The sequence below is a fragment of the Plasmopara halstedii genome (assembly GCF_900000015.1).
Source record: "Plasmopara halstedii genome assembly, contig: Scaffold_54, whole genome shotgun sequence".
NCBI lineage: Eukaryota > Oomycota > Peronosporomycetes > Peronosporales > Peronosporaceae > Plasmopara > Plasmopara halstedii.
Genome location: NW_020186975.1, coordinates 374640 through 401924, shown reverse-complemented (window position 1 = coordinate 401924; position 27285 = coordinate 374640). Strand labels below are relative to the sequence as shown.

General features: G+C 44.1%; 9 protein-coding genes across 9 annotated transcripts; 8 read left to right on the top strand and 1 right to left on the bottom strand.

The window, feature by feature from the left end:
* Positions 1-2656: 2656 nt before the first annotated feature.
* On the top strand, positions 2657-3385 carry PHALS_11437 (urease accessory protein; the record flags this gene model as incomplete). The annotated part of the gene is made up of 1 exon (XM_024725558.1): positions 2657-3385. The coding sequence occupies one exon, from the start codon at positions 2657-2659 to the stop codon at positions 3383-3385; it is 729 nt and encodes a 242-aa protein (XP_024571931.1).
* Positions 3386-3618: 233 nt separating this feature from the next.
* PHALS_11436 (WD40/YVTN repeat-like-containing domain) lies at positions 3619-9640 on the top strand (the record flags this gene model as incomplete). The annotated part of the gene is made up of 2 exons (XM_024725547.1): positions 3619-9538; positions 9597-9640. The coding sequence occupies 2 exons, from the start codon at positions 3619-3621 to the stop codon at positions 9638-9640; spliced, it is 5964 nt and encodes a 1987-aa protein (XP_024571930.1).
* A 938-nt stretch (positions 9641-10578) lies between these two features.
* PHALS_11435 (syp61_arath ame: full=syntaxin-61 short= 61 ame: full=osmotic stress-sensitive mutant 1) lies at positions 10579-11121 on the top strand (the record flags this gene model as incomplete). Its single annotated transcript, XM_024725536.1, has 3 exons — positions 10579-10635; positions 10701-10861; positions 10950-11121. The coding sequence occupies 3 exons, from the start codon at positions 10579-10581 to the stop codon at positions 11119-11121; spliced, it is 390 nt and encodes a 129-aa protein (XP_024571929.1).
* A 251-nt stretch (positions 11122-11372) lies between these two features.
* Positions 11373-12186, bottom strand: PHALS_11434 (uncharacterized protein; the record flags this gene model as incomplete). Its single annotated transcript, XM_024725525.1, has 3 exons — positions 11373-11402; positions 11474-11910; positions 11994-12186. 3 exons carry the CDS (start codon positions 12184-12186, stop codon positions 11373-11375), a joined length of 660 nt encoding a protein of 219 aa, XP_024571928.1.
* Positions 12187-12756: 570 nt separating this feature from the next.
* Positions 12757-15978, top strand: PHALS_11433 (S-M checkpoint control protein CID1 and related nucleotidyltransferases; the record flags this gene model as incomplete). Its single annotated transcript, XM_024725514.1, has 1 exon — positions 12757-15978. The coding sequence occupies one exon, from the start codon at positions 12757-12759 to the stop codon at positions 15976-15978; it is 3222 nt and encodes a 1073-aa protein (XP_024571927.1).
* Positions 15979-20304: 4326 nt separating this feature from the next.
* Positions 20305-20566, top strand: PHALS_11432 (uncharacterized protein; the record flags this gene model as incomplete). The annotated part of the gene is made up of 2 exons (XM_024725503.1): positions 20305-20372; positions 20434-20566. The coding sequence occupies 2 exons, from the start codon at positions 20305-20307 to the stop codon at positions 20564-20566; spliced, it is 201 nt and encodes a 66-aa protein (XP_024571926.1).
* A 1466-nt stretch (positions 20567-22032) lies between these two features.
* PHALS_11431 (Integral membrane ankyrin-repeat protein Kidins220 (protein kinase D substrate)) lies at positions 22033-23914 on the top strand (the record flags this gene model as incomplete). Its single annotated transcript, XM_024725492.1, has 2 exons — positions 22033-22647; positions 22727-23914. 2 exons carry the CDS (start codon positions 22033-22035, stop codon positions 23912-23914), a joined length of 1803 nt encoding a protein of 600 aa, XP_024571925.1.
* A 147-nt stretch (positions 23915-24061) lies between these two features.
* On the top strand, positions 24062-25921 carry PHALS_11430 (uncharacterized protein; the record flags this gene model as incomplete). The annotated part of the gene is made up of 1 exon (XM_024725481.1): positions 24062-25921. The coding sequence occupies one exon, from the start codon at positions 24062-24064 to the stop codon at positions 25919-25921; it is 1860 nt and encodes a 619-aa protein (XP_024571924.1).
* Positions 25922-26269: 348 nt separating this feature from the next.
* Positions 26270-26916, top strand: PHALS_11429 (tata box-binding protein 2; the record flags this gene model as incomplete). The annotated part of the gene is made up of 3 exons (XM_024725470.1): positions 26270-26593; positions 26650-26793; positions 26866-26916. 3 exons carry the CDS (start codon positions 26270-26272, stop codon positions 26914-26916), a joined length of 519 nt encoding a protein of 172 aa, XP_024571923.1.
* Positions 26917-27285: the final 369 nt, after the last annotated feature.

Sequence of the window (27285 nt, the reverse complement as noted above, 5' to 3'; positions counted from 1 at the left end):
TTTAGAGGCAGCGGATTGCGATCCGCTGCACTAGTACTTGGTTCTTGTAAAGAACGAAGGGTCGGTGAGCTAAAGACGCTTCCTCAATCGCAAAGCTACGACAGCCCCGCTGCAAGTTCGCTATGCTGATCATCGACACCTTCAAGATGTGACATATATGTTCACTAAAGAACTTAAGTCATAAATGTGTTTTTGTATCTCACAGGTAGCAAACGTGTACGGTGCATGTTGAGGAAATACATCAAGATCAGCTATAGAGACAAATCGTGCAAAAGGAAAGTGCGCGTGTTTGTTGATACAAAATCTGGATGCTGCTTTGTGTCTTCAATGACATCGCCGCTAGAGCTTTGTCATGCTACCAACCTTTTGGCGGGGTGAGGATTTTGCTAATGTGTGCCGCTTGTCATACCACACCTCATTTTTGCATTGAATCAGCAGTCTTAATAATTAGGTGACGCTAGAGCTGATCTCTAGAAATGGCTCAAGAGAGTCTCATATAATGGTTCATATCGACGAGCGTATGTGTGGTGTCCGCCACGCTCCCTGAGTAACGCTTTTAAAGGTTGTAAATACAAGATTTGCGTGCTAAACACACGAACCTCGGCGCTCCAGGTACTAATTTTAACATCTGGTTAGACTATTTCTTTTTGACAGGCTGTAGATAACACCCTACGATCAGGTTAAAGTTGTAGGCACCAACAAGATGTAAACGTGTGCCTAATACACGACCAGGTCTCGACGCGCGGCTAGTGGGGCAGAGTCGGCGTCATCCCTCGACAGCATACGCACAATCGCGCCTAAAATGTCTTAAATTGTAGCAGTTTCTTCCAAATTTCGTCATATGTGGATCATAGAATCTACTACAGTGCACAACCGTCATCAATTGGGCTTGGTCGATGAGACTGCAACCAAAACCTTGCAACAAATATATGGAGGAACACAAAACAAGCGCACATTCTTTAGGACTTCACCCAAACCTTGAATATGGTTATTCATTTCATGTTATCTTCTTTTGAAGTACTCTCGAAGCTGAGTTAAGTCTTTCAAGCTTTTGGGATTTTGATTGATAATTCTAGCTTCTCTAAGTCTGGTGCGTGGCGATATGCCGAGATAATATACAGCATTGAACAGCCCAGATACGACTACGATATCCTTCTGTCTTGAGGTGGGGACATTTGAGCTCTTCAAGTGAGCATGAAGGATTTTTTATCATACCCATGGATTCGATAAATTATATCATTCTGGGAATAGCGTGGCTAGAGCTTCAGAAGCCAAAAATCGACCGAAGTCGAAGTGATTAGGCGCCTCATTTGGTCAGTCGCAATCCTTCTCTACAAAAAGTCAATAGGGCACTTTGCGAGGGAATCAACCACGACGGTTTCTGTGCAGGAGATGAAACTGTCAGAGTTGACTATCGATGATATTGCTAAGCTCCTCCAGCAAAGCTTGGACGGCATAAGCGGCATTGAGCCACGTTCTCAGGACAAAACAGAAAACATTATTGCATCAAGCGGTCTATATATATATATATACTAAGCACGGGAAGAAAAGTAGTGGTCTGCAAAGAGTAATTCTGGTGGGACAATAAAGCACAGTTGTGAGCTGTTGTCTTCTGTGTGGAGAGCAGAAGTGACCCTGTATCGCAGTCTCCCGTACTACAGCCGGTAGAGCTGAAGGGTGGTTAGTCGAAGTGACAGGCCCACATTCAAGAAGGACGAGTTATCGTTGATCACGATGTTAAGGTACTACTGAGTCAGCAATATACCGTGTGATGAGTCCATTGTGCAGAGCAGTAAAGCTCCACTTACAAGTGACAAGAAAAGTTTTCTTTGTGAATGGCGTGTTTGAAATATTCTCGGGGGCTGTAAGTCTCTCCCGCTACCTCTGGTAGAAGTTCTCAATGAGCAAGACAGTCTAGTCTTAGGATTTGTGCAAGGAATCGCGAATGGTGAAAAAAACAATAATTCGTAATTTGCCAAAAAAATCTACTGCTGAAAACCATGGCAGAGCACTGAGTAGAGGACTAGGACAGTTATCATCAAGAATCCTACGGATCCTATTTATCCTTTGTTAGAAAAATCTGACAAGAGACCCACCACGTGTATTGCTTTCTGAGTAGAGCGTCATATAATCGACTTGAATTCTAGGCCAAGCACTGCATCACGCGTAGGAACTGAGTCGCAGACGCTGGCTTTCGTGAGACTGGTGAATGAGAGTGAAAAACTCTACAGCTTGCTGGCTTTCGGTGTAAGAAAGCTAACGGCAAGTGGTGGATTTAAATTAGCTAATTATAACCGCGACAGCTGCAGAAAAGCCGAATCCTGGACTGGATGTGCTGCCGAGCTGGCTACATCTTGTCCAGTATCCAAGACCTGGTCAATGGAGACTATCAGCTCTCAAGAGGAGCAGCGATATGCTTTTCACTGTGGTGTTCATCTCATGCAATATGCTCTAGGACTTGCTGTCTAGCCACAAGGAATGTCTTAAGCGCTAGCGACAATTTATGGCAATGAATGAGTGTCAATCACTATCAATTATGGGAAATTTTGTGCTACTGTCGACACTAGCTTAACGATTGGTAGAAATTGGTATTACTAATGTTCATATGCATGATAAGATAAGTTCAACATCTCTTTACTTGATTCCGCATTCCGCAATGAGCTCCAAGATAATATCCCCCACAGGAGACTGGGCGCTATGGCAAATGGTGGATTCGCTTTTTCCAACGGGAGGATTTGCGCATTCATTAGGGCTGGAGGCCGCAGTACAGGAAGGACTCGTGGTTGCTTCATCATTACGTACATTCCTCTCGGCGTCGCTGCACCAGAGTGCTAATTTTGCAATGCCCATTGTGTTTTCGGCGCATCAGATCACAGCGACATCGATGAAGAATAGCTGTGATTTGGTTGAATCAGTTTTAGATCTCAACAAACATGCCGTCGCGCTTTACTCAAATCATGTCGCGCGCAAAGCCTCGTTTGCCCAAGGCGCGGCACTTCTCAGACTAGCACTGTTCATGTATGGCCCAAAATATCCACAATTTCAGACGCTGGTGTCAATGCGAAATAATGCAAAGGAGCACGGAGGTATTCATCACGCCGTGCTTTTTGGTGTTGTCTGCGCGCTCTTGGGTGTAGAGGCTGAGCCTACGCAGCGAATGTTTCTGTTTGTGACCACACGGGATGTGCTGAGCGCCGCCACGAGGCTAAATCTCGTGGGGCCACTCGAAGCTGCAAAGTTACAGTTCGAAATGACGTCGCTTTTGGAACTTGTGTTCCAAGCTAAGAAGAATCGAGTGGTGGAAGATTCGTACTCGTCGGCGCCTTTGCTAGATCTTGTCCAGGCCATGCATGATCAGTTGTACACGCGCATCTTTAACAGTTAAGTGCAATCTAGGTACGATGCGATCTGGAAATCGCGATAAATGCTTGTTGTGTATTAGTAACATCTATTTGATGTGCAGTGAGTGCATTTAGCAAAATATTAAACTCTTCACTATTTGTGATTTAACTGATTATGCTTTAACGTCGTTTTCGGATTGATTTATTCGCTGGACATGAAAGGTCGACTGTGCTGAAGCGACGGATCCCTCAATCGGTTTAAGGTTGAGCTGGTTTGATGGAAGACGCATCAATGCTTAGAAAAGGTGTTGGAGATTCCAAAGCACAACAGCAAGTTGAGTTAGATGTTGAGATTCAGCATGAAGTCTTCCAAAATGACCTTCGAAAAACGGTCACCGACGTGACACTGGAGCTTGTGCGACCACTGTTCGACTGGGAAATATCGCGGGACCATCTAGTCTTTGCCGACATGTTTGGACGAGACACGTGCAAGCGTCACATTTTGCACGTTTTAGAGCCTAGAAAGGAGGGAGTTCATGGTGGTATATTGCTGACAGCTGTCGGAAATACTGTTCAAATACTGAACATGAGCCTCCAGGTTGCTACCTCTGACTCCAGTGTCCAAACTCGACGCTATTTATTTGGCTTCAGTGGCAGCGGAATTGGTTGTTTAGCGGTCCATCCATCTCGACAGTTTTTCGCAGTAGGTGAAAAAGGGGAGAAACCAAATATTACGATTTACCGCTATCCGCAGATAACAGTTTCTCACGTGCTACGAAATGGAACGGAACGCGCTTATGCTAGCGTGGAATTCAGCACGGACGGTGATAAGTTGGCGTCTTTAGGCAATAGCCCCGATTACTTGTTGACTGTTTGGAATTGGCGTCGTGAGCATATCTTGCTACGCTGTAAAGCATTTGGACAAGATGTATTCACGGTCCGATTTGCTCCAACAGACAGTGGTTTCCTTGCTACTAGTGGCGTTGGTCATATTCGCTTTTGGAAAATGGCAGCCACATTTACGGGACTTAAATTGCAGGGTGACATTGGCAAGTTTGGCAAGAGTGAGCTTAGTGACATCGAAGCGTTTTGTGTTCTACCAGACAAAAAAGTGCTGAGTGGCACAGAACGTGGCGTGCTTTTGCTCTGGGATGGAAATTTTATCAAGTGTGAGATATTGACATCTCGTCGTCACTTGCCTCATGCTGGCACTATTAATGTTGTGGATTTTGATGAAGACGAGGGCCATATTGTGACTGCTGGAGAGGATGGTTATGTGCGGTTTTGGGACTTCAATTCCATTGACAGTGCGGACGTTGCGGCTGATGAGACTGTTGCACTTGTTCCTATAAAACGACAAATGCTTGTGAGGCCACACATGGATATCCGGGCTGTGGTTAAGGAAGCCTCTGACCGCTACCTGTTGCAGGATAGCGACGGTAGTGTACATTTATTGCTTCTATATAGTAACGACGAGCATGATGTTGAGATGAATTATATTTCTAACGACACGGGACGTGCTACGGGAATTGCATGCTCCCCTTACGAACATCTCGCTGTTACTTGCGGGGAGGACGGCAGTGTCCGCGCTTGGGACTACACATCCGAACCTGGCCGATGTATAATGGTAGTGTTTCCTGAGCGATTTAATGATTACGGGCATACTTCAGTGGCAGCATCCACGATTGCATGGGTGCCAAACAGTGCTGCGATTCTAAATGACGTTCTTCCTGTCAGTCGACAAGTAGTGGTGGGTTTTGATGATGGATTGGTTCGCGTCCTGCTGATGGACGTGGATAATTACGCCTGGGTACTTGTTAACGTATTTAAGCCGCATAGCAAGCGCGTGACATGCGTGACCTTCTCTCATTCGGGTTCTGCTTTTGCGACTGCTAGTACAGATGGAACTATTTTTCTTTTTCGCGTTGTTCAAAGCAGTAAATTGACTGAAATTGATAAGAGTAAACCCGAGTACGACCCATACGGTTTCCAGTGTGTGCCTGCGCCTGTTGTTGCTATGTGCTGGCGTGACGATGATGCAGCTATCCTTGCTACACTGGCAAATGGTCAGGTTCTAGAATATTTTTTGCCTGATGATTTGAACCGGAATATTAATGATGATCAAGGATACAGGGAAAAAAATAAATCTACGCATGCTACCGATGAAAACGTACCTCAAAGAAAAAGCTCTCCTGATGAACGAGAATCCTTTGAGGTTCATTTCATTTCTCGTGAGTGGACTCTGCGTCGTCGCAATCGCTTCATGAGTGTTAAGGAGCTAGATATTTTAGAGGGTCAAAACTCTCGCATGAGCTCCCTTGATATGAAAGACGAAGCTCGTGACAACTTTTATGTCGAAGTCAAAGCAGCGAAGAATACAGCAAAGCAGTTGGCGGCACTCTACGAAGTGGTACCGACTGATGATACATCTAGCCCTTTGCGACATGATGCCAAAGACTGCATCTATCTTAGCTGTGAGGCACCGCTGGATGGAAGTCTCTTTGTGGTACAGTACGATCAGCCTCTGCCTTTGAAAGAATTTGCGTCCGAGTCCGCTGGACAAATTACTTCGCTTGCTCTGTCGTCATCTAACCGTTTTATCTTGTGCGGGCTATCGAATGGCAAGTTTCAAATTCGTAGCTCGCAAAGACCGCATGCTTATATCAGTGGAGAATTTCATGACTACGCAGCCTCTACAAGCAACAACAAGCAGCATCTTACGCTTTCTTTTGACGACGCGTACGTTCTTGCTGTAGGGCGTGACGGCAATCTCAGCATTTGCCGTCTGCATAGTGAGAAAGTCGAAGAAGCGTCAAAGCAGCTGGCTTTTAAGTTTGAATGTATGCTGGCTGATGCCGCTTCTGCTCGTGACCACGCGCATGAAATGCAAAAGACCGCAGTGGAAACGCAGCAGAATTCTATAGACAATAAAAACTACGATGACTCTGGTGATAGCGGACGAGTGGCAAATACAGCCCTGAGCGCTCTGCCTGCTTTTTACGGAGCCAAAGCTTATGCTGCGTTCATAGAGAACCTGCTGTCACCTAGCGTTGCGGCTGCCAAGGATAGCGAGCAATTTCGTGGTGTCGTTCGCTTAACTAGTGATGTTTTCGGCACGGACGATATACGCAAAGCAATGCCCATAGTATATGATGAAAGCTCAAATGTAAAAAGTGGTGTACCCGCCACAGCTCTGCTGCAATTTCGGGTGAACGATGTAGCAAATCCGAAAGACGCTTACACAATTGAGGATGTAAAGCTGAAAAGTGAGGCAGACGCCCGAGCAAAATCAGCACTGAGTAAACAAGATTCCACTCGTTATGTCGTGAACAAGCTGAGAAAGCAATTTGTTGAGCTTCAAGCGCAAGATGCAGCACTCCCACTTCACAGCCGTATCGATGCCGATGAGTGGGAAATCGACCTGAATTACGGGGATTTGTTGAGAAGACAGGGTGACGAGGCTTGCGACGAAGTGCGGAAGGCGCTTGCGCTTGCTGTAGATACAGAAAAACTTTTGCTTTCAAAGATGCGGGAGGCTTACCTTGGCCCGTTAGCAGTTGAGGTTTTGACGTTGCACGCATTTGAAAGTGGATTAAGCGTACAATCTTTTCGCACTATGAACTTGTCGGCAAGTTTGCATAAATCTCTTGCTGAAATCCATGCTGTTGACGAATCTTCTAAAAAGCAGTCATTTGTCAGACTAGATGACCCATCAAAGCGAGCGTCAGTGCTCCGTATCTTGGAAAAGAATGCACATTTAGAGGACGACTTCCCACTAAAAGAGGACGAGCGACGCAGTCTGACGATTCGTGAGCACCCAGCTGTGGATGGAAAGAAAGAGGAAGCAGGTTTGGCTTCGGGTCCGATTACAATGCATGAAAGCGATGGATCGAAGTCGGTACATGGCTTTGAAGCGCGCAAACGATTGCGCACTGAGCGAAAAATGAAGTTGTCGCGATGGCAGAGTAGTAAACCATCTGACGATGCTGATGATCCCCGTGATGTTGTTGCGATTGCTTTTGCACAACGCAACATGGGTGACTACAAATTAAAGACTGCTGCTGACTACGTTGTTCCAGAGCACCAGCGAGTGAATGCAGTCAAGAAGTTACGGCAAATGGCTTTGCTCGAAGAAGATTTGTTCTCTTCTCGCTTACGCTTCAATGCCAAAGTGCTCGAGCTTCGTGACTTGAAGGTGCAATTAATCGACGTATTGCATCGCGATCAAGAACAAAGGTCTAAGCTTCTCTCGATGCTGGTTGCAAAGGATAGCAACAGAGCTAAAACATCGTCAGCTTTGCTGTCCAAAGACTTCAATGTTGACCTTCGCGAGTGGCCAGAGAAGCGTGACCACGTTACCGATTCTGATATTGATCTATATTTGCGTGAAAAGAAAGTTAGGTCACACGTGCAGTCAAATTTCAATGACGGGAACAAATCGATGTCACGATCAGGTGCTGAGAAGCATTTTCAAATATCTGATCGATCGATCGCAGCAGTCGCACGAGCTGTCAAAGACACGTCGTTTTCAAGTGGAACCGCTCAGGTGATCATGATTGGGCATCTTTGTTTGCAAATTGACGAAGGATATACGTTGGCTACTACATCCACAGCAGCTACTACTTCGCCATTGACAAAAGCACAATCTTCTGGTTCAATTAGTGGACACTATGACGATGATAACGGCATCCGTGAATATATGATTCGCCAAGAAATAATGCTGCTCGAGCGCAAACAGCAACGTAATATAACAGCGTTTGATGCAGCTATTGCGAATCTTCGCCGCGAAAAATTAGATCTTGAGGTCGGGTTTAAGCAAGCTGAACTGCGATTGCTCACTTATCAGAGCGAGTTGTCGCTTCTTGAATCGTTCGAAAGCAAAGAGAATGTGCTGAGTAGCAAACTCGAGAAGAGTAAGGGCGAAAAGACTCACAATTTGGCTGAAATGCGCGATGTGAACGATCTTTTGATGAGTAAGAAACAGAATTTGGACGATTGGTCACGACACGAGAAAGCACTGCAAGCCGAGTTTCTTACCCTTGTGAATGCTGGTTCAACTTCTTCTCCTCATCCTTGTTTTGCGATACTGCAAAAGATTTATAAACGCAAAATAAAACGAGCGAAGAGAAAGTTAAATAACAGTAGTAAAGAAGACGGGAAGAAGTCTGAAAGCGCAACGAATAACGAGGAACAGGATGAAGCCGACGAGGACGAGGAAGAAGAAGACGATGATTACGACGAAGATGACGATGATGACAGTGAAGAAGAGGATGACAATTGTCCCCCTGGTTGCGAACTGACCTTATATGAGAAGGTACTTACACTGCGTGAAAAGCGAGCCGACGTGGACGACGCGATGACAGAGCTGAACAAGTCCATTGACGAGCTACGAAAGACGGGAGAGCGTCTGACAGCGAAACAACGTGCAATTGACAAGGAGCTCGCTGTCGTGGAGCAAGATACTCAGCAATTTCAAAGCGAAAAGCAGTCACGATTTAATCAATTAGACGTCGTCGTGCCCTTAAGTACGCGGCAGCTTCGCTGTCTAGAATTCTCATCGTCAATTCCATCAAACTGGATATTACCCTCTGAAGCTACTCATTGCCTTGTGTTTACCACAAGCGCATTTTCAGCCTTGACAGAACGTATTGAGTCTGTACAATCAGAAAACAAGCAATTAAGGCAGAAATTTCGTGATCTTCACAAACAGCAAAATGTGCTTGCTCGGGAAAAGCGTCGACAGAATGAAGCCATTGCTCGCGCTCGAGAACGCAGCGAGCAGCTAATGCGGCTAAAGTTCGGACAGCTTGTGGACCTTGAGGTGCTAGATCGCGTTTGCGATGCGTCGATGGTGGATAATCTGCAAACTCGCGTCAAGATGCGCGAGATTGAATGTGAGCGTGCAATGCGTCGCATCAAGCAAACGCATCCTAAACTTCAGCACAAAATACTACTGGCGACCGAGCAGAATACTGCATTATTAACCCAGATAGCTGCACTTACAGCGCGTCAAGCTGAGCTTGAGCGCGAGCTAAATTCTGCCGACAATGACAGTAGAAATGGCGGAATGCATGAATTTGATGACGACCAAGCGTTAGTAGAGCGTGAGATGATGGAGCGCAATAAGCTTGTACGACTCGTTAAGCTCCAGGCGAGAGAAGTTGAAGCGTTGAAGCAGGAGATTGGGTTACTTCGCGGTAAGGTCTACGCGCCTCGTTGAAGTGCCAGGATTCGGTTCTTGATTCGTTAAAATAGAGCCTTTGATTCTACAGAAAATACATGGACGTTTTTCATTTTGAAAAGGCACACTCGATGGCAACGCGCAATAGGAAGCGCTTCAATACGCAGCGCCAGAAAGCAGGCGCTGATTGGGCGAAGAACAAGAATGAAAATTGTTGTGCGTACGTGGATCCAAATTTGATGACGGAGCGGCAGCAGCTGGCATTTCTGTTGCGCACAACAGCTCACGACGCGTGCAATGGTTTGTCGGTGTCTGGCGACGAGAGCTCGAGTGGAGAAGTAGAAAAGTCTCTGCGCCTTAACAAGAAGCACGGATGGACTCAAGGTCTAGATGAAGAGAAAAATGTCACTTCAGCGCTTTATCAGCCATCTCGCCGGTTACCCAAGATGAGGAAGAAAGCGCGTGTTTGCGATAAGCCAAAATTGCGAATTCAGAAAGATATAAGTAATGAGAAGACACCAAAGTATAGTCCATCTGCTTCGGACGACATAATGCATTTGGATGTTGTTCATTTTGGACAACAGTCTCTTTTCTGCGCGTTGTGCTGCGACTACGATGCACTAAACAAGTCCTCGTTCTCGGATGTGCTTTTCCTGTGCCCCGCTTGCGATCAGAAATATCCGACTCAGCAGACACTTGGTAGATGCCCTTGTGTGACATCAAGCTTCTGAGTTATGTAGAAGAACAACATGCTACGTCAACTCTGCTTACAGAAACGGATCACAAATTCAAAATGTATAAGGACTGAGTCGAGGGTAAGACCCATGGAAGCGAATGGAATGCAAGTAGCAGAACCGACCTGTGAAGTGTAGTGGTGGTACCCTCCGATTGATATTTATTGTTTGTATGTAGATTAAAGCGAAAGTACTTTTTTTTCTCAAATATGCTTGAACTTTGTCTCAAAATAGCTACTTTGCAGTAAATATTTTAGTCTTACGTAAAAATATTATTATACCAATCATAAAGCCGCTTTTTGTTCCGGAGCGACACAGAAACATGGCACCTGGTTTTGCGCCAGGAAGGCCCCCAACCTACGCCAAGCTAGGCAATGAAGTACCAAGTGCTTCCAATTTAACTGATTTGGCGTCGCTCTGACTTTGTTTAATGCATTTGCACAGCCTGATGATTTTGGGGATGATAATTTTGTGGCTGACCAGCGGCGCACTCAGCAAATTGAGCGTCAGAAGCAGGACGAAAATCTGGACGAGCTACACTCCGCTGTCAAGCGTCTTGGCGACATGAGTCTTAATATCAGTACAGAACTTGACACGCAAAACAAGTAAACACAAGTTGAATTTTCTTGTTTGTTTCCAGGATCGAGTTACTGACTCTTTTGAATGCTGTTTTTTTTTTGCTGTCGCAAACAGAATGCTCGACGATCTGAGCGATGACACAGATAAGGCCAAACACGCACTGGAAGCTGTGACAAAACAAACGCAAGAACTTATTAAGCAGTCGGGCGGCATGAAAAACTTTATTGTTATTATTGTGCTGGTGCTGATCTTGCTTTTGTTGACGTATTTGGTGATCATGACATAGTTGGCCACCGATAGAATTGATTTAAGAGAAGTAATATATAATTTTTCAAACAACTTAACAGAGCCAGTAAAAATCATACGACAGCATCATCCAATGCAGAAAAATGACAAAGATGAAACATTTTCAAGCACCCATTCGATCGAAACGAAAGTGTAACCTCATCTGTAGGCCAAAATGCGTGGTTCCATGGCTTATGTATCCTCTTCAATTATCTCACACACCAGCTCATCACCGATCACGACACAATTAGTTCATCGTTTCCATGCACTCGCATTAAATTTCTGCACTCAGCTCTTTTGTTTCCACCTTTCTCCCAACTAGATTTTTTCACCATAGACTATGTCATACACACACGGCCGAGCGCTTGCTGTGTCGGATACTTCTGATCGCATGCTGGGCACAAAAACAATGGTGCGTCGCAAAATGCTTCCAAATCACAACATAGTGCACAGAATGGAGAAGCAGCTGAGCGGCTTAGCATTGCAACATCACTAGCGCTTGATGGACTATTCTTCTCGTGTTTCATGGACCTGTCTCGTAATTTAGTCTCGGCCTTAAGCGCTCGACTAGCCATAATTTTACCTTTACAGCTCTCAGAAATAGTCGTGGCGACTAAAGGTTCAGTAGATCGTGTCTCATGGCCTCGGGGCGACATCCTTATGGGTACACGGCTATGTGGATGCACCGTGTTCTTTGGTAACTTAATCGCGTTCTTTGGCGGTCGTCCACGACCGCAATAAATCACTGGAGTCGTGTCTGTTGCACTTGGTGATTCCTTTTCACTGCCCCCTGTCAAATAATTAAATAGAAGGATATGCATAATCTTTAGCGTCACAGGTTCAAGAATGTAAAAGAAAGACTTCCATGCGTACGGGTTTTACTGCGTTTGACTGGCCGGCGCGGTGGCACGTCCTCCTCACTGTCACTAGAAGAATACGAGTCACTGGAGCTGCTTGAAGTGTCAGAAGGTGCCGTGGCGCGCAGGAGGAAGGCGAGTTGCTGCCGCTCAGTCATGACCCGCGGGTCCATTGAATCTTCAGTAGCAGCACGCCGCGGGCGCTTCATCGCAAACATTGTAGCGAAAAGAGCAAAGTCAATAGCGTGGTAGAATGAAACGCTTCGGCCGAGGCAGCACAATGCTCGGCGATATCGCTCGGTGGACGCCAGCGCTGCTTGCTGTTGGTCTCGAGTCGCTGTCTACTATGGCCGTTGCTTCTTTGCTGCCGACGGCGACAGCCTATTGGTGCGAAATTGTGCGAAACGCAGAAGGACGCAGAAATCCCACTGTATCCCGATCAAGTGCGATTAGATCCGGAAAACTAGTATCAGCCTTGGCTGCAACGCACTAGTTTAGTCATCAAGAAGTTCAGCTGATAGTAAGTGTAATTGTACATGTACAATGTAAAGAGATAATAGCTCAGAACAATGATGCTGCTCAATTAATAGATTCAATCAGTTGGATTCTACAGATCGAGATAGTCTAGCGTCGAAAAATGTTTAACAGCTTGAAACTGTCGAAGCGAGTTCTTAGTAGACCTTACGATTGAGCCCATCACCGTGTTGAAGGTGGAAATATTATCATTGGCCAATAATCTGCATTTTGACCGCATTCAGTAGATCCTCCCCCTTCAAACCATGGATGTGTCCATGGCGGAGACCGCTGCAAAGCCTGTGCGGTCCCAATTGCGACCAAAGAGTAGCAAATCAAATAGTAAAATCGTCAGCGATGCAAGTGTACAGTCTGCATCATCGCAGCGAAAGCAGAAGCCGCAGAATTGGCAGCCAAAAGTGACATCCACTGCCTCTATAAATGATACCAACACTGTTATGGACACTTTACTGGTTTGTTACCAGGATACTCCGTGGTATAAAGCTGGAAACGGTGACCTTGTCTTTGCTCAGTGGTTGTTAAATCGATGTTATGGTGTGGGGGATACCACGGCGCCGCAGTCAGAAAGTGCGACAAAACGACTATTTGCACTATACAAAGTGCAGCGTAAACTACGTCGAGAGCTCGCTTTGGGCTCTAAAAATGACGAAGCAAGTTTAGACAAAGATACTCATGAAGAGGAAGACGATGAGGAAAACATGGATATTGAAGATCCAAATTGGTCGGTTGAGAAGATTGTGGAGCACGTGGGTGATGTGCTGCGAGTATCGAGACGAGAACTGCGAAAGCAAAAACAATTGGCTGAAAGAAGTAATACAAAGTTGAAAGGAGGAATGGAAAGTGTTGTGGTGGCTGAAGTGATCGACAATGCTACGGAATTAATTCTCAGCAGAGCCATGGTGGAAGATGAAACACTGTTGAGAAATTGGATGATGATATTGAAAGAGGCTGACGCATTAAATGAAGACGAAACATCGAAATGTCATCTTGAAAACTTGCAGAATGATCAAAAGACGATAAAGAAGAAAACGCGCTTGAAAAAAAGCAAGACAAATCTCGCTGAAGACTTGGCATGTGAACAAGTGGAATCATTCATCGTATTTTTAAAACAATCAGAAATAGCGCAGTCTCGAGCGAATGTAACTAGGAGACCCCTGGAAGCAGTTGATGTGTGGACAGCAGAGTTGCAGCAAATTGTAGAAAATTCGGGTATCAATCAAGAAGAAGAAGAGCGCCGCAGGCAAGTGGCACTTGACATTCAGATGGTACTTCGTCGTGAAATAACAAAGTGGCGACATTGTGAAGTTATTCTATACGGTAGTTCATTGACACACTTTGGTTCGCGTCACTCGGATCTCGACATGTGTCTTCTTTCAAATGGTCGAACTGTTGGCAACGCTATAACTCCCCCGATGGGAAAGCGTCAGCTACAACGTCTAGTGGATGGAAATATTTGTGAAAGTAGCCAAATTCCAGCTTCAGATGCAGAAATGGTCGAACACTTGCAAAATCTCTATACACTGGTACAAAAAAGCATCAAGAAATTGACTCAGGCACTTAACTCTTTGGATCGGTCAAAAAAAATCAGCGACAAGCAAATGAAGCAGCGTAATCAGCTTAATTTTTTTCATTCTCAGATGCGACTCCTTTGCAAAGCTACTGTGGCGAAATTGACTCAATATCATGGATCGGTTGAGCCCACTATGAATGTCAATGCAGACGGTAAATCTGCTCGCCTTCAGTCAATTATTGCTGCTGCTAGACGCTGCAGTGAAGACCTATATCTTCTTCGTGCTACGCTTGAACGTGCAGCAAAGTGTAAAGTCAGGCATGTTATTACCGGCGCTCGTGTCCCTATCATTCGATTTTTACATACCCGCAGGGGGCAGGAGTATGATTGCGACTTGTGCTTTGAAAATGTTTTGGCCACTCGTAACACGCCACTTTTGCGGGCGTATGCAGCTTTTGATGAGCGTGCGCGTAATCTTGGTCTCGTCGTGAAGCACTGGGCAAAGCAGCGTGGTATTAGCGACGCATCCTCGGGATTTCTCAGCTCGTACTCGTATGTGCTACTATGCATCTACTATCTCCAAATCGTGCACGTGCTTCCAAATTTGCAAGACCCTCAGCTTTTGAAGTCTGCTAACATCCCACCGGAGTTATATAATGATGTCAACATTGCATTTTGTGAAGATCGCAGCGTCGCTCAAACCTTCCACAAGCGCACCTTGGAAACGAATTCAACTTCCATGGCATTGACAACACTTTTGGCTGGCTTCTTTGAGTTCTACGCAACCCGATTCGACTTTGCACGACGTGTTGTGACAATTCGATCGCCAGAAATACTAGCGCTGAAACTTGCACAATGGGGAAGTCGAAAGTCCAAAACGTGGCGAATGAGCATCCAAGACCCGTTGGAGACTGGACGTGATCTTGGCTGTGTGTTGCAATTCAAGGGACAAGAAAAAATCATTCGCGAGTTTCGTCGGGCGCATGAAATGCTAGAGCGTGGTGCAAGCTTTCTAAATGAAGTTTGTACTGTCGAAAACGCTGTTGAAAAATCGAGTAATGTACAACAACCTCAGAAGAAAGAGGTTGCAAGGGCACGTAAGGTTACAATACGGGAAAACCTGGGTATTATCGGAAAGCAGACAAGAGAGACTCGGCAGCAAGAGATGAATCCTCAACGATCCTACATGCTAGTCCTACAGAGTGCTGACGAAGATTTGACAAGAAAAACGATTGAATTGATTTTTAGAAGATTTAAAAAATCCTTTCGAGTTATCGATGTGAAAGAGGTAGATTCATCTGAAAGTGTTGCTGATGGCAACGGAAATAAGCGATGGAAAGTCGAGCTGTCAACAAAGGCACTACAATGTCCGCGTGCGTTGTCTCGAAGAACTCGAATTGACTGGACGACGTCTGATGGGCGTGTGAGTCGAGTATGGGTTCATCATCAAGCTTTATTTGCAACTCCACCGTGTCAGAACTGTCTGTCACCAGAGCATGCAACGAGTAAGTGTCCAATAAACGACGACGAAGGTTGCAGTAGAGGGGAAAACAGAGTACGACTAGAACATGTTCAACGCCATATTCTCTCCCTAAATTTAAGTGAGCCCCGTTCAAGCGAACCTGCAAAAAAGAGTAGTCGACGTCACATACAGGAATTGAAGAATGGAGCTTTACACACTAACGGTGAGACCGAAAAAAAAATTTCCAAACGAAACAGTAGCAACAATCCCATACGTCGAGCGAAAAAGAAAACAAATGGCGATGCAAAAGCTGAAGTGGTGGTAGAGAACCTTGTGCGTCGCGTAGATATTGCGGAAAGCGTGACAGTGTCATCAAAGGCATGTGTCGAAACGAAAATTGACGCTCAGACTAAGAAGGTGACTCCAAAAACCAAGAAGTGGCGACAGCGACCTTTGAGTAAAAAAGATCATTCGAAGAGAGACTGCAACCAATAATGCTCATTGAGATGGTATGAATGCTAGGTGTTTTGTACACATTACACAGGTCGTATCTTGTGCCGTTAAGTTCACTTGTATCGTGCATTTAGATCAAGTAAATGCTGTTTGTTGTCGTTCATCAGTTTTCGCATACGAGAGCTATTCAAGATGTGTGATCAGTATTTCAACATCATTGACATAACGTTTTTGAAGTAACACCGAGGCCAGATAGGTATTGGTAATATACATTCAGGATTCTTGTCAGAAATTATCGTATATTATCTTTGATAATATACGAATTTCTCAACGTGCGGCTAGCATTCGACGGAAATTCGTAATCGAAATAACGATGTTTCAGTGCTTATAAATTCAGAATATTACCTAGTGTAATGTGTATTACATGAAATTGTAGCCTAGTGTATTGCATTTATAGTGCAAGGGTCAAAACCATAAGATTACAATTTACTCACAACCCTCTGAGACGTAAACTACCTGGGTTCAAACTTTGTTTTGCCTTCTTAGCACACTACCAACGTGACCGCAGTTCAGATGGCTCGGCGAGCCTTACTAAAAGCACGCTTTTTGTGAGGGTAAAATACATTCTCAGTGAGGATGCCGAGGTGATCTCCAATGAGATCGGTCTCCTTGACTCCTCGAGACACATCCGCCATCATTCAGCTATACACGGCTTAGCCGTTCCCCAAGTAGTAACGTCATCGTGCCCAGTCTCTCCCCTGCCGCACGAGTCTCAACTGGCTCCTTAGAGCAGAATAAAGTTATATCTTCAGTAAGCCCGCAAAGAAAATTAAGTGATTTCGCAATTGCTTTGAGATATTCAGAGTATAAATCAATCCCATTTTGCTATGACTGTGAGCTGTCCGATGTAGCGCGATCGCAACCTAGTCTTTAAGACCGCAAATAATGAATAAGCAGTCTCTTTGCGCAGAGGTTGATGAAAATTTTTCGGAACGTGAATTCGCGTTCTTTCTAAGCATATGTTTGCGAATAGTCTTCGGTTGGCATGTTAAATATGGTGCTGGTAAATCTTAAGCAATGTTTGCCAGAACCTAGCTCTTACGGACGGGTCGCTCTCTGGTACAATAACTACTGGCAAGCCATGCAGGGAAATTATTGCTGTATCATCGCCGGCCACGCTATTGCTCGTAGCATTAAAAACTAGGTCACTTTCTATGACGCAACCCCGTATCTCGTATAATGTGCGTGGTAGTTCTCTCGTTACCCCGACGTGATATTTTTCCAACAAAGATTAATACAAGTAAACTCTTGTGGGAGATAACTGTCGCACTATATACCCTGCAAATGTATTCAATAGCTTAACTTAACGACTACGAGTAACAAGCTCAGCTCCTATTCCAATCACGAATCGTACCATTTTGGTGACCTCACCGTCTTGCAATAGTTTGCGCATATCCCTGCCGGATAATTCTTTCAGCTCTATAGAAAATTATGCTGGAGGTAGTAGGGGGATCTTTTAACCCTTAAAAGTACCCCGATTCCTGCAGCCAGTGTTTTTAATCGTTCTCGCCACATACACGTGGAACTTTACTGCGTCACCGTCACGCAGTAAAACTGAATCAGCGATACTGTCACATCGTGACAAGTATTTACTATCATTTTATTTTTCAGAGCCTAAGTCTGGACAAATAGTTGTCTCTCAGTCCCAACGACTCTGATACGGGAGATTAAGACCTTCAGTCCTTCCACTATCTGCCAAAGACGACAGCCATAGGTGCTCGTTACAGTTTCGCAGGTGATGCATTTTGAGAGCCATAACATCTAGTGGTTATTTCTTTTTTCAACAAATTACAATCTGGAGACTGCGATATACAATCGCTCTGTACCGCCCTACCCTGAAACCACAGCTTACTGCCGCAACTACCTTCCGATATCAGCTTAAGGCATCAAACAGAACCCTTGGTACCATTCTACGACAATTCAATTTCCTGTACAGAATCGATTGCAGCTATGTGACTCGCGAAAAGAGCGTTTGTTTCCTGGCACAAGTGGTTCATGACTCTCCGGTGATCCGTCAGGAAAGAAGCACGTGACACTATGCTTCATTACCGTTAGTTTAATCGTAGTTGTGGCGCTCCAGTCATGCGATGCTTAGAATAAAATAGCATGCCGAAATTTAGGTCCAGGACCTAATTTTTAGACTTTACATAAAAACCAAGATAACATTCGACACTTTTTCCAATGTCCTCAATGAAAGAAGCAATGAAATTTTGTCCAAATTTGACAACTTCACTGCCTTCGCAACCTATATACTCATCGACTGTCGCGCATTGGACGTAATCGCACAGCTTTCTTGAACCAATTGAGGCCTTTTCTGGCAACACATGTTGATAGCACAGCCAAAAATCCTAAACTGTATATCCCACCCCACTTTAAATAAGCCATTTCTTTTGAGAGTTGGTTCTCATCGACCACGATCTTTGTGGGCTACAAAACGACAGTTCCTTGCCGGCAATTACCCATGCACCTACTTTAGCACAATATCCCCCTACGAGAAATTTGTCGCCCTTTTTTACTTGAATGCTTGACCCTTCGTACCTCTCAGCTGAGATCAAAGGGTGTACACAAAAAAGCAGGTGGTTTGTACTTACGAAGATTAAGTTCTGCTGAAACCGCAAAAATTCATCAGCAACTAAGTATTTGATTCTTCCTCAGCATGACCAAGGTCCATTGCCTCTGGTGCGCACAAAGGGTGTCTCCTATCTGTGGAACGGCTAGGTCATATATCGCAAAGTAAGAGCGTAGGTGTATCGTAGGCACTCGGAGAGTCACTGAAACTATTCGCATTGAAGAATATCTTTGTATCCTTGCCAGAATTATACTTAAGCGTACACTTCTCTTCAATCAGTACTCTATGATCCATTTGATTTGGAAGTAGACTTCTATGCATAAAGAACAGGCTTAGTATAAAGCAGAGAGTGAAGTGGATATCCAGGAGTAGTGGTTGCTCCTGGAGCGATCACTTTATCGCAGCGTTTAAGGAAACAATATGTCCACAACCTATTGGAAAAATTATAACAAGGCAAGTGTAATAATCGTAAGCTCTAAACCCTCACATAGTTGGAACTTTTGTATCATTTACAGATGATACAGGTGTGCGAAATTCACATTGCACTTTTATAAAGCGTGATTATTCAAAAGTACCAGAGCATTGGAATCTATGAGTTTGATGGAACACCAAAACAAAGGGGTCCGTGGTACACATGGCTGCTAGCCGCACGGCCGAGAGAATCTACAATTTATATTATGAACGATAGAGAAATGTACTTAAGTAGTAGCTTTTAAAAAGCAGAGGCAACCACACGGCATGGTAGATACGCTCTTAGCGGGCATAAAACACAGCTATGTGCGGTCAAAATGCGGACACAATGATTCCAAACTTCATTAGCGCAAAGTGCGCGGTAGTGCCGCTGCACCGAAATCATAGCAGACATTGCAAACGTGGTAACGAAATCACGAACATTTCTCGATGACCCCATAGAACAGCACTGGACAACCTGTAAATCGTGTGCTTCGGTGACTACAGTAATCATACGAGTCATTTGCGCGAAAGAGCCCAGTATTACGATGGCTCGAGAGTTCACGAACCTTGACTAGGAAAGCAACATCAACACAGGCACTGCGTATCGGGCATGAGAATCTGGTGTCACTCCAGTAGAAGTCGAATATTCAAGGGACAGTGGCGATGAGCTTATCAGAACCAGAGTGCATGATGCTGAGCTTACATGCACAATAGGTACTGGAGACGTGTGTGACGTTAAAAGCCATAGACTAGATACGACGCAGATCGGGATTGCCAATCAGTGGACAAAGGCAGGGCGTAAATCACTAGTTGCTATACCGGGTAATAGGATCGGACATCAGGCATCATCTCGCGAGAAAGAGAATGACAATCAAGACCGTTTCTATCAGCCTTATACACGCGAGTCAGCTCGTAGATATGCTGGCCATTGTGTTCGGGACTAACACGTCCAGGTTTTGCGGGAAAGAAATGTGAATATGACTAAGCCCAGGCCTAAGCCTTTTTAGCATTTGCGTGAAGTGACATGATTATGATGATATCATTGTGTGCGTAGACGAGTCATGAGGTGGCAGTAGTACCTTTGGAGAACGTTAAAGTTATCGATATTATTTAATTGCGTATTGTTTTCTGCTCATTGCTGTAGAAATATAACATTCGTATGAATCAAAAGTATTGCAACGAGCTTGTCGTGATCCTCACCGAATAAAAAGGAATTAAGCATGTTCGCCATATCGGAGTACGTCTCAAAAAAATTCGTACTTTTCGTTCTCGTAATTGAACCACCAATGGGAATGAATCGACCGGTTTCGTCACGCTTCTTGACACCACAAAATTCGGCGAGCTTTTCCCCGCCGTGTGCGACTAATTAACGTTTTTGTATTACGACATTTCAATTTTCACTTTCTCATCACTAGCGTTTGCTTCGGGAGCGTCAAGACAACCATCGATCCTTTTCGCATACGGTTACTACTACTTCAGCGCGTTATACAGCTTAATCGATTATTGGATGCCTCAGGGATGATGGACCGTTGCTCCCCTCGGCCTTAATTTATTATTCAGCTTGAAGCCGTACTAGTAAAAGCGTTGTCTACCGAAAGCGCCTCAATTGTCCCCGGACGAATCATCACACAATCCTTCTCTGAGTAAGGCATAAAGTTCCTTTTGACTAAACGTGTTGTCCAAAACTATTGCACGCTGATAATCTGTTCCGGCTCGCTTTCATACGATTCATATCTTAAGCGGATTCTTCAACGTTCTAAATGGGCTCATTCGGCATAACAGCAATCGTCTGAGTCTGTAACGAGGCAAGTACCGCAATTTCGTGTACTTCACCCTATACATTTGGTACAATCATACGAAATCTACAATTCATTTGGTGTAATTATATAGTGAGATCCGAAAAAGGAGGGATCCGAGGGTGCTGGTCGCCCGCACGAAAAAATGAAAAACAATTTGTCCATGAAAATTAGTAAAAGTATGCATCTAGCATCAGTATACCTGGAATCAATTCAAAACAGATATCTTCTGAAATAGCAGAGCACTCATTGCTATAGAATGCTCTTAGTTTTGCTTCTTATAAAGCGCACGATCGAACCTCTGTGTGTTTGTTAAAGCGGATTCCCGAGTCAAGGCACCCACCATTCGAGTGCAAATTAAACAGTGAGCACGTGCGGAGTTTTATACGTCAGCAGGTTTGGCATGCTATGTGCAAAGTGCGCGGCAACCCCGTCAAAGCATTCTTCTCCTAGGTCAGATGATGTATGTCTCTTGTTACAAGCACAACATGTACAATATATCGTCCACTCCACGCATGTGAAGCGTTGGCACGCCCTTGAAGCACAGCATGCTTTGAATGCTCGTACGGCTCATCCGTTGTACCTCTCTGTTTTATTGAAAACTGGAGCGTACAAGATGCGGGTGCATATTACCGTAATGAAAAAACGTAGTGTGATCCTCTTGTTCGCGAGTTCTGCTCCATCAAAGGTGTGAGGTGGATTAGATTTATCCAAAAAGCTATCGTATATTGTTTACTAGTTGATAGGTATAGGATAAGCACACTGTAAGACTGTATAACCTGTCTTATCCGGCAGCAGAGGTTTCTCTGTACAGCTGTAAATTTTATCTAATTTTTCATAAATTTAATGCGTTTTGCCTTCTTGAACATTGACAATTCACCAATGCTTAAAACTTCAAACATGCGCGTTAGAGTCGTTGAATTCCACAGCACGCAATAGAAATGAAGTAACCTAACTCATCGGCCCTTTCATTGGTTTAATAATCCATATAGCGACCATCGCATTGGTCTATATTATAACATGCGTAGACGCGATCTGCGAAAAAAGTTCTAATGTCTCAAAATCGAAATTCTTGAATTCCTTTTTTTCCAAAAAAAGAAAGAATGTCAGAGCCAAAAAAGCGACGAAAGAACTAGAGTAACGTGTGACGTATCCACGCTTTACTACCCCCCAGACTCTTAAAGTCCTTCGTCTAAATTACTTACCAATTGGTTCTCGATGAGCGAAGGACTATCACCACCACGAAAACGTGCACGTCTTCGTGCTGACGAAGAGACTGCGACGACACCAATTGTTGTCATGCCGGACGAGCCTGATCATCGTGGTCGACTTGATATGTCGTCTTTTCTACAATTAGCACGTGGAAGACTTGACGCTCAAGAAGTGATTGATTCAACCTCTGTCGAGGCACTTTCAGCTGCTGTTGGTGCGTTAGAGGCACTTAGTAGCGTCGTATCTGTGGAAGAGCCAATGCCAATGGCTGTAGCTGTAGCTGCTGAAGAGTCGACTACTGATGACGAAGAATTACAACAACTTTCTATGACTAAAATTGACACAATCGTGGGCACTAATGACAGTTCTCTTGCTCTCGAGCTTGTTTACGACGATGTCGTCACATTTTTGTTTAATATGGCAAGAGAACAGAAGACACAACAACTTCGCAAGGGTATGCGTACTGTTCGAAAAGCTCGAAATGCTGACGAGTTACTTCCAAGATTATTAACAGCAGAAGATGAAACGGGCTTAACATTGCTTATGATTGGAGTGCGAGGTAATGATTGCGTCTTTTGCAATATGCTACTTGATGCTGGTGCTGACGTCAATTTTAAGACCGTACGTTGTTCCCAATGTCTTGTGAATTTGATCAGCTTTTTTATATTCAATGACACGTTGTTAATTTTCTTTTTCTTAGGAAAAACGAACCTATGCCTTGTTACTTGCGGCTCAAAAAGGATGGGAAGACATGACAAAGTTCTTGTTGGCACACGGTGCAAACGAAGAGTCAAAGAATATGGCACTTATTCCTGCCGCTCATTTTGGTCATTTGCCTGTTGTGATTGTACTTCTCGAGACAGGAGCAAACCAAAATTATGCTAATAAAAAAGGTACGACCCCACTTATGCGTGCAGCACAGGAAGGACGCGATGCTGTTGTCAAGTTTTTAATTCAAAAGGGGGCTGATACGTGTGCAGCGAATAATGAAGGGATGACGGCACTTATGCTTGCAGCACAGCGTGGTCATGCAAGTATCGCTACATTACTGATCAAATCAGGTTCAAATGTAAATAAACAGACACGACAAGGCAGTACAGCGTTATTGCTAGCTGCAAAACGTGGTCATACGGCAGCAGTCGAAGCATTGATGACTGCTGGTGCCGATATCTTTCTCAAGGACGATCGTGATAAGACTGCGGCTGAAACAGCTCAGCGACGTGGTCATGTGGATCTGTTTTTGAAAATATCGGTGCAAAATCAACTTCGACTTATGCGCGAAGATCTTCGACGGCAAAGATGCTACATGTTGATGCGATTATCGACGCTATATATGTCAATGCGTGCCCGATTGACACCTGCGGTACAGAACAAGAAACGGTTTCAATATAATTGTCTGATGGATAGGACATTGCGATTGCCCAAGCCTTTATTGCAGAATGTTGCATTGTTCTTGCCATTATCTCGCATGTGGGACCATCAGCTGCGATATTTAATTTATAAAGCGGCACCACAACCAAATCGTGTTGTTCAACAAGGTATTAGAATCATTGACGAGATTTTACTAAGCGTTTGTCTCGAACAACGCCCGAGTTTACACACTATCAAGCTTAAATGTGGTGGACCATTGCATGTCATTGGCCAACTTGGTCTTCTACGTGACAGTTGTGAATATCGCAGTTTACTCACAACGGAATGTCGGACTCCCATGTCTCCACGTATGTTGTATCAATTACGACGAATGGCTGATATTCAAGGTGCTTTATCAACTTATGCAGCTGGTTCTGCAATTCAATTTGGTGTCGAAGTTGCACAGGACGTTGTTGCTCGACTGACGGATCTTTTAAGCTGGGATGCAGTTCGAAGACAAGCTGATTTAGTCGAATGAAGACGACGAAATGGTAATGAAAAGTGTAGTGAGACGTTAAGTTAGATACACAGTTGGTTTTAGTCCAGTATAGTATGAAGTCAGATGACATCGTTAACGCGACTTGACAACATGTGTCAGTTGGCATCTTACTGTGTCTCGCTCTCTATGGAATTCCTTGTGCATAATATTTCACATTCAGATCTCGTAGTTGAGCTCTCATGGCTTCGCGACAACAATAGCGCGACTGTCCAGTCTGTTCATGAGCCCGTTAATGCGTCTGTGCCGCTGTCTGTGCTCGGTCGCCCCAAATTTAGTCTCTTCCAACAAACAAGTCAACACATTCTCGAACGCGTGCAACAGCTTCGTCATACGAAAGTAAAACAGTCGACACTAGCAGCTGTAGAATTAAGTGTCCTGGATGAACAGACGCCAGCGATATCACACTCAACATTGCTAGACAGCTGGAAAGCGCGTTGTCAAGACACTCAGTCGCCGATTGGCTTTAATTTAGCCGATGATCCGATTCCCATCAGTACTAAAGAATTGTTACAAGATTTTCAATTGCGAGGAGAGATTGAGACGACGAAACTTGTTGAAAAACATTGGAATCACGTTGGTATTACAGCCGTTTACTTTCCATTAGTTGCGCTCCTATTACCGAAATGGACACAAGTGTTGAAAGAGTTTCAATCTGAAAGCAGTCGTCAATTAGTGTATCTCATTAGTGGAGCAGGAATTCCACGTAATGTGGAACATTCGCATAGTAGTAATTCGACGGAGATTACGGCTCAATTGATTGTGCTCTTTGTCCATGAATATTATCCACAGATGACTGCGATTCAAGTGCATTCCGGCTCCAATATCTTTCGATTTGATGACAATGTACAATTTATGACTAGAGAGTTAAGACCATTGCTTGAAGCTCATCGAGAGACGCTAGTTGATCGTTGTGGAGAAGCATGGAGATCGCATTTTCACGTTACTATTGCGTATGCTGATGGACCACCAGCGCGATTAAGTGCATTAAATGCTTCTCTACGCATGTACAGACCATCGTACCTACATATTTGGCAACTAAAAACATTTTGGCATGAACGCAAGTTATCGATGGTTGATGTTGATTTTCACTCCTTTGAAAACATTGAAGCCTCTCCGTTAGTAGTACCAAGTGAAGCTGATGCTATGACACAAATGATTGTCAATGAAATGCAGCAATTTCGCGACCAGTTTCTCGAAGCTGAAGGACAAGGTGAAGTCGCTGGGTTTTGGTTGCGTAAGTCGCGCAAGCCAGTGCTTGCAGTGCTTTTGATTGAAAAACCAGCAATTGATGGTGGTCGTCCAACAATTGTCATGCAGCGAGGTATGAATTGTGAAGTATCAATGCCTACAGGTTCTTTATGTGCTGAACGCAATGCCATTGGCAGTGCACTTGCCAGTGATCCAACACTCACTCGACGTGCTTTGAAAATGATTGCTGTCTTGGGTTTAAATCTTACAGCAGGTGGGAATACAAGTCCAACGACAAGTGATGACCGAGTTCAGGACACTCATACAATTGCCGAGACGATTGAAACAACAGACTCGGCTACAACAAATCGAACTGTCGATACTACCAAAGCGCAGATATCGGCCGTTCAAACCTGCCGTTCACATTCCGAGCAGAGCTCATTCTCGTCAGTTCTGACAGTAAATTCTACATTTTTATCAATTCAAAACGCACGGCAACATGACGATGTGGCTATTGAAAAAGAACGAGGTCAAACTCGTCGAAAGCGTCAATTAAGGATCACAAATGCCAATTTAAGGTCGCCAAGAAAGCCAAAGCGGCCACGTACGTTTTCATTTGACGATATGGCAGTGATTGAAATGATGCGAGCAAGTGAACCACTAGATCGGAATCCACTAGCACCATGTGGAGCATGCAAAGAGTGGCTTGTTAAGATTGCTGAAGCCAATCCATCATTTCGTGTCATCACATTTGAAAATGCTCGTTGTCGAAATGTTTACATTAATCAGCTCATGTAAGATGATTTTGTTGGTTAATTTTAAATTTCAAGTAAGGAAAATGGTTAATACTTTTCTTAAATATTAGGAGCAAAGTAATATTGCAATGTATCCCTTACCTGATGTAAGAATTGTGTATATCGCAATACTATTGTCGATAATAGAAGTGACCATGAACGAAGTCGTAGCTAAGACATCCGTTCCGCTGCTTCATATCAAGTGAGTTATAGTGCGCTACACGCTTTGTGTGTTAGCTACCGCATTAAGACTTTCTGATGAGGTTTTCAATCTACTAATTAGTCTATAAAATTGATTTAATGACGACATTGTATATTTACAAGGAACTTCGTATGCTCCGCTAACTTGGGCATGCGCTTTGACTTGACAAATTTGCTGGTGAAATCACAACGACGTTCCGAATTGGTTCCGAAAAAGAATTGCATTTTAATGAAGCTTAACAATCCGAAGGCTACGGCAATGCTATTTGCTAACGGCAAACTTGTCTGTACGGGCGCAGAGACGGAGGAAGGTATAAAAAACGTAGCTCGAAGGTTCACTCTTGTGATACAGAAAATGGATTTTCCTGGAGTGAATCTTATTGATTTTAAGATACAAAACGTTGTGGGCACATGTGACGTTGGTTTTCGAGTACTTGTGGAGTCGCTCGCTCTTGCACATAGTGAACACTGCACGGTAAGAGTCCCGTACGATGCTATCTAGCCACGATGCTCATTTTTGTGTTGGTATAGTATGAACCAGAGCTATATCCAGCTTTAATTTACCGCTTAGAGAAACCATCTGTGAAGATTCTTGTGTTTGTTAGCGGAAAGGTGGTTTTTACGGACTCGAAGGAGCCAGGAGAGCTCTACACTGCTTGTGAGGTTATTTTTCCGGTAAATATGCGTGTGGACGTGGACTTGTGTTATAGCTTCATGAATTTACTTACGCTATATCATTTTCATCAGATTCTCTCGCAGTATAAGGATTTGAAAGTAGAACGAGATCTTGATCCTTGAATTCTCATTTTGAAGATACATATCACAGTTAAAGTTTACTCAAGTTAGTTAGAGGCGATGCTAAAATAGTATTCATATATCCTTTAAGCCATACACTAGAGAAAATAGAAGTTGATGAAGCTCCACGGTATAATATTTTCTCTTGAAGCATTTGCCGATATATGGTCGGTAACTTTGTTCACAAGTGCCTAACTTCTACGTCACTCCGACTTACTATCTGCAGATATACTTGTAATCAATGGTCACTGAGTCCGTATTTTATTTTATCATCTGGTTAGAAGATAGAATCGCCATTATGATTCCCTTAGTAGGACAAGCTTACATCTAAATAAAAAGCTAGCTTAACAAGCATATCGTAATAATCATAGA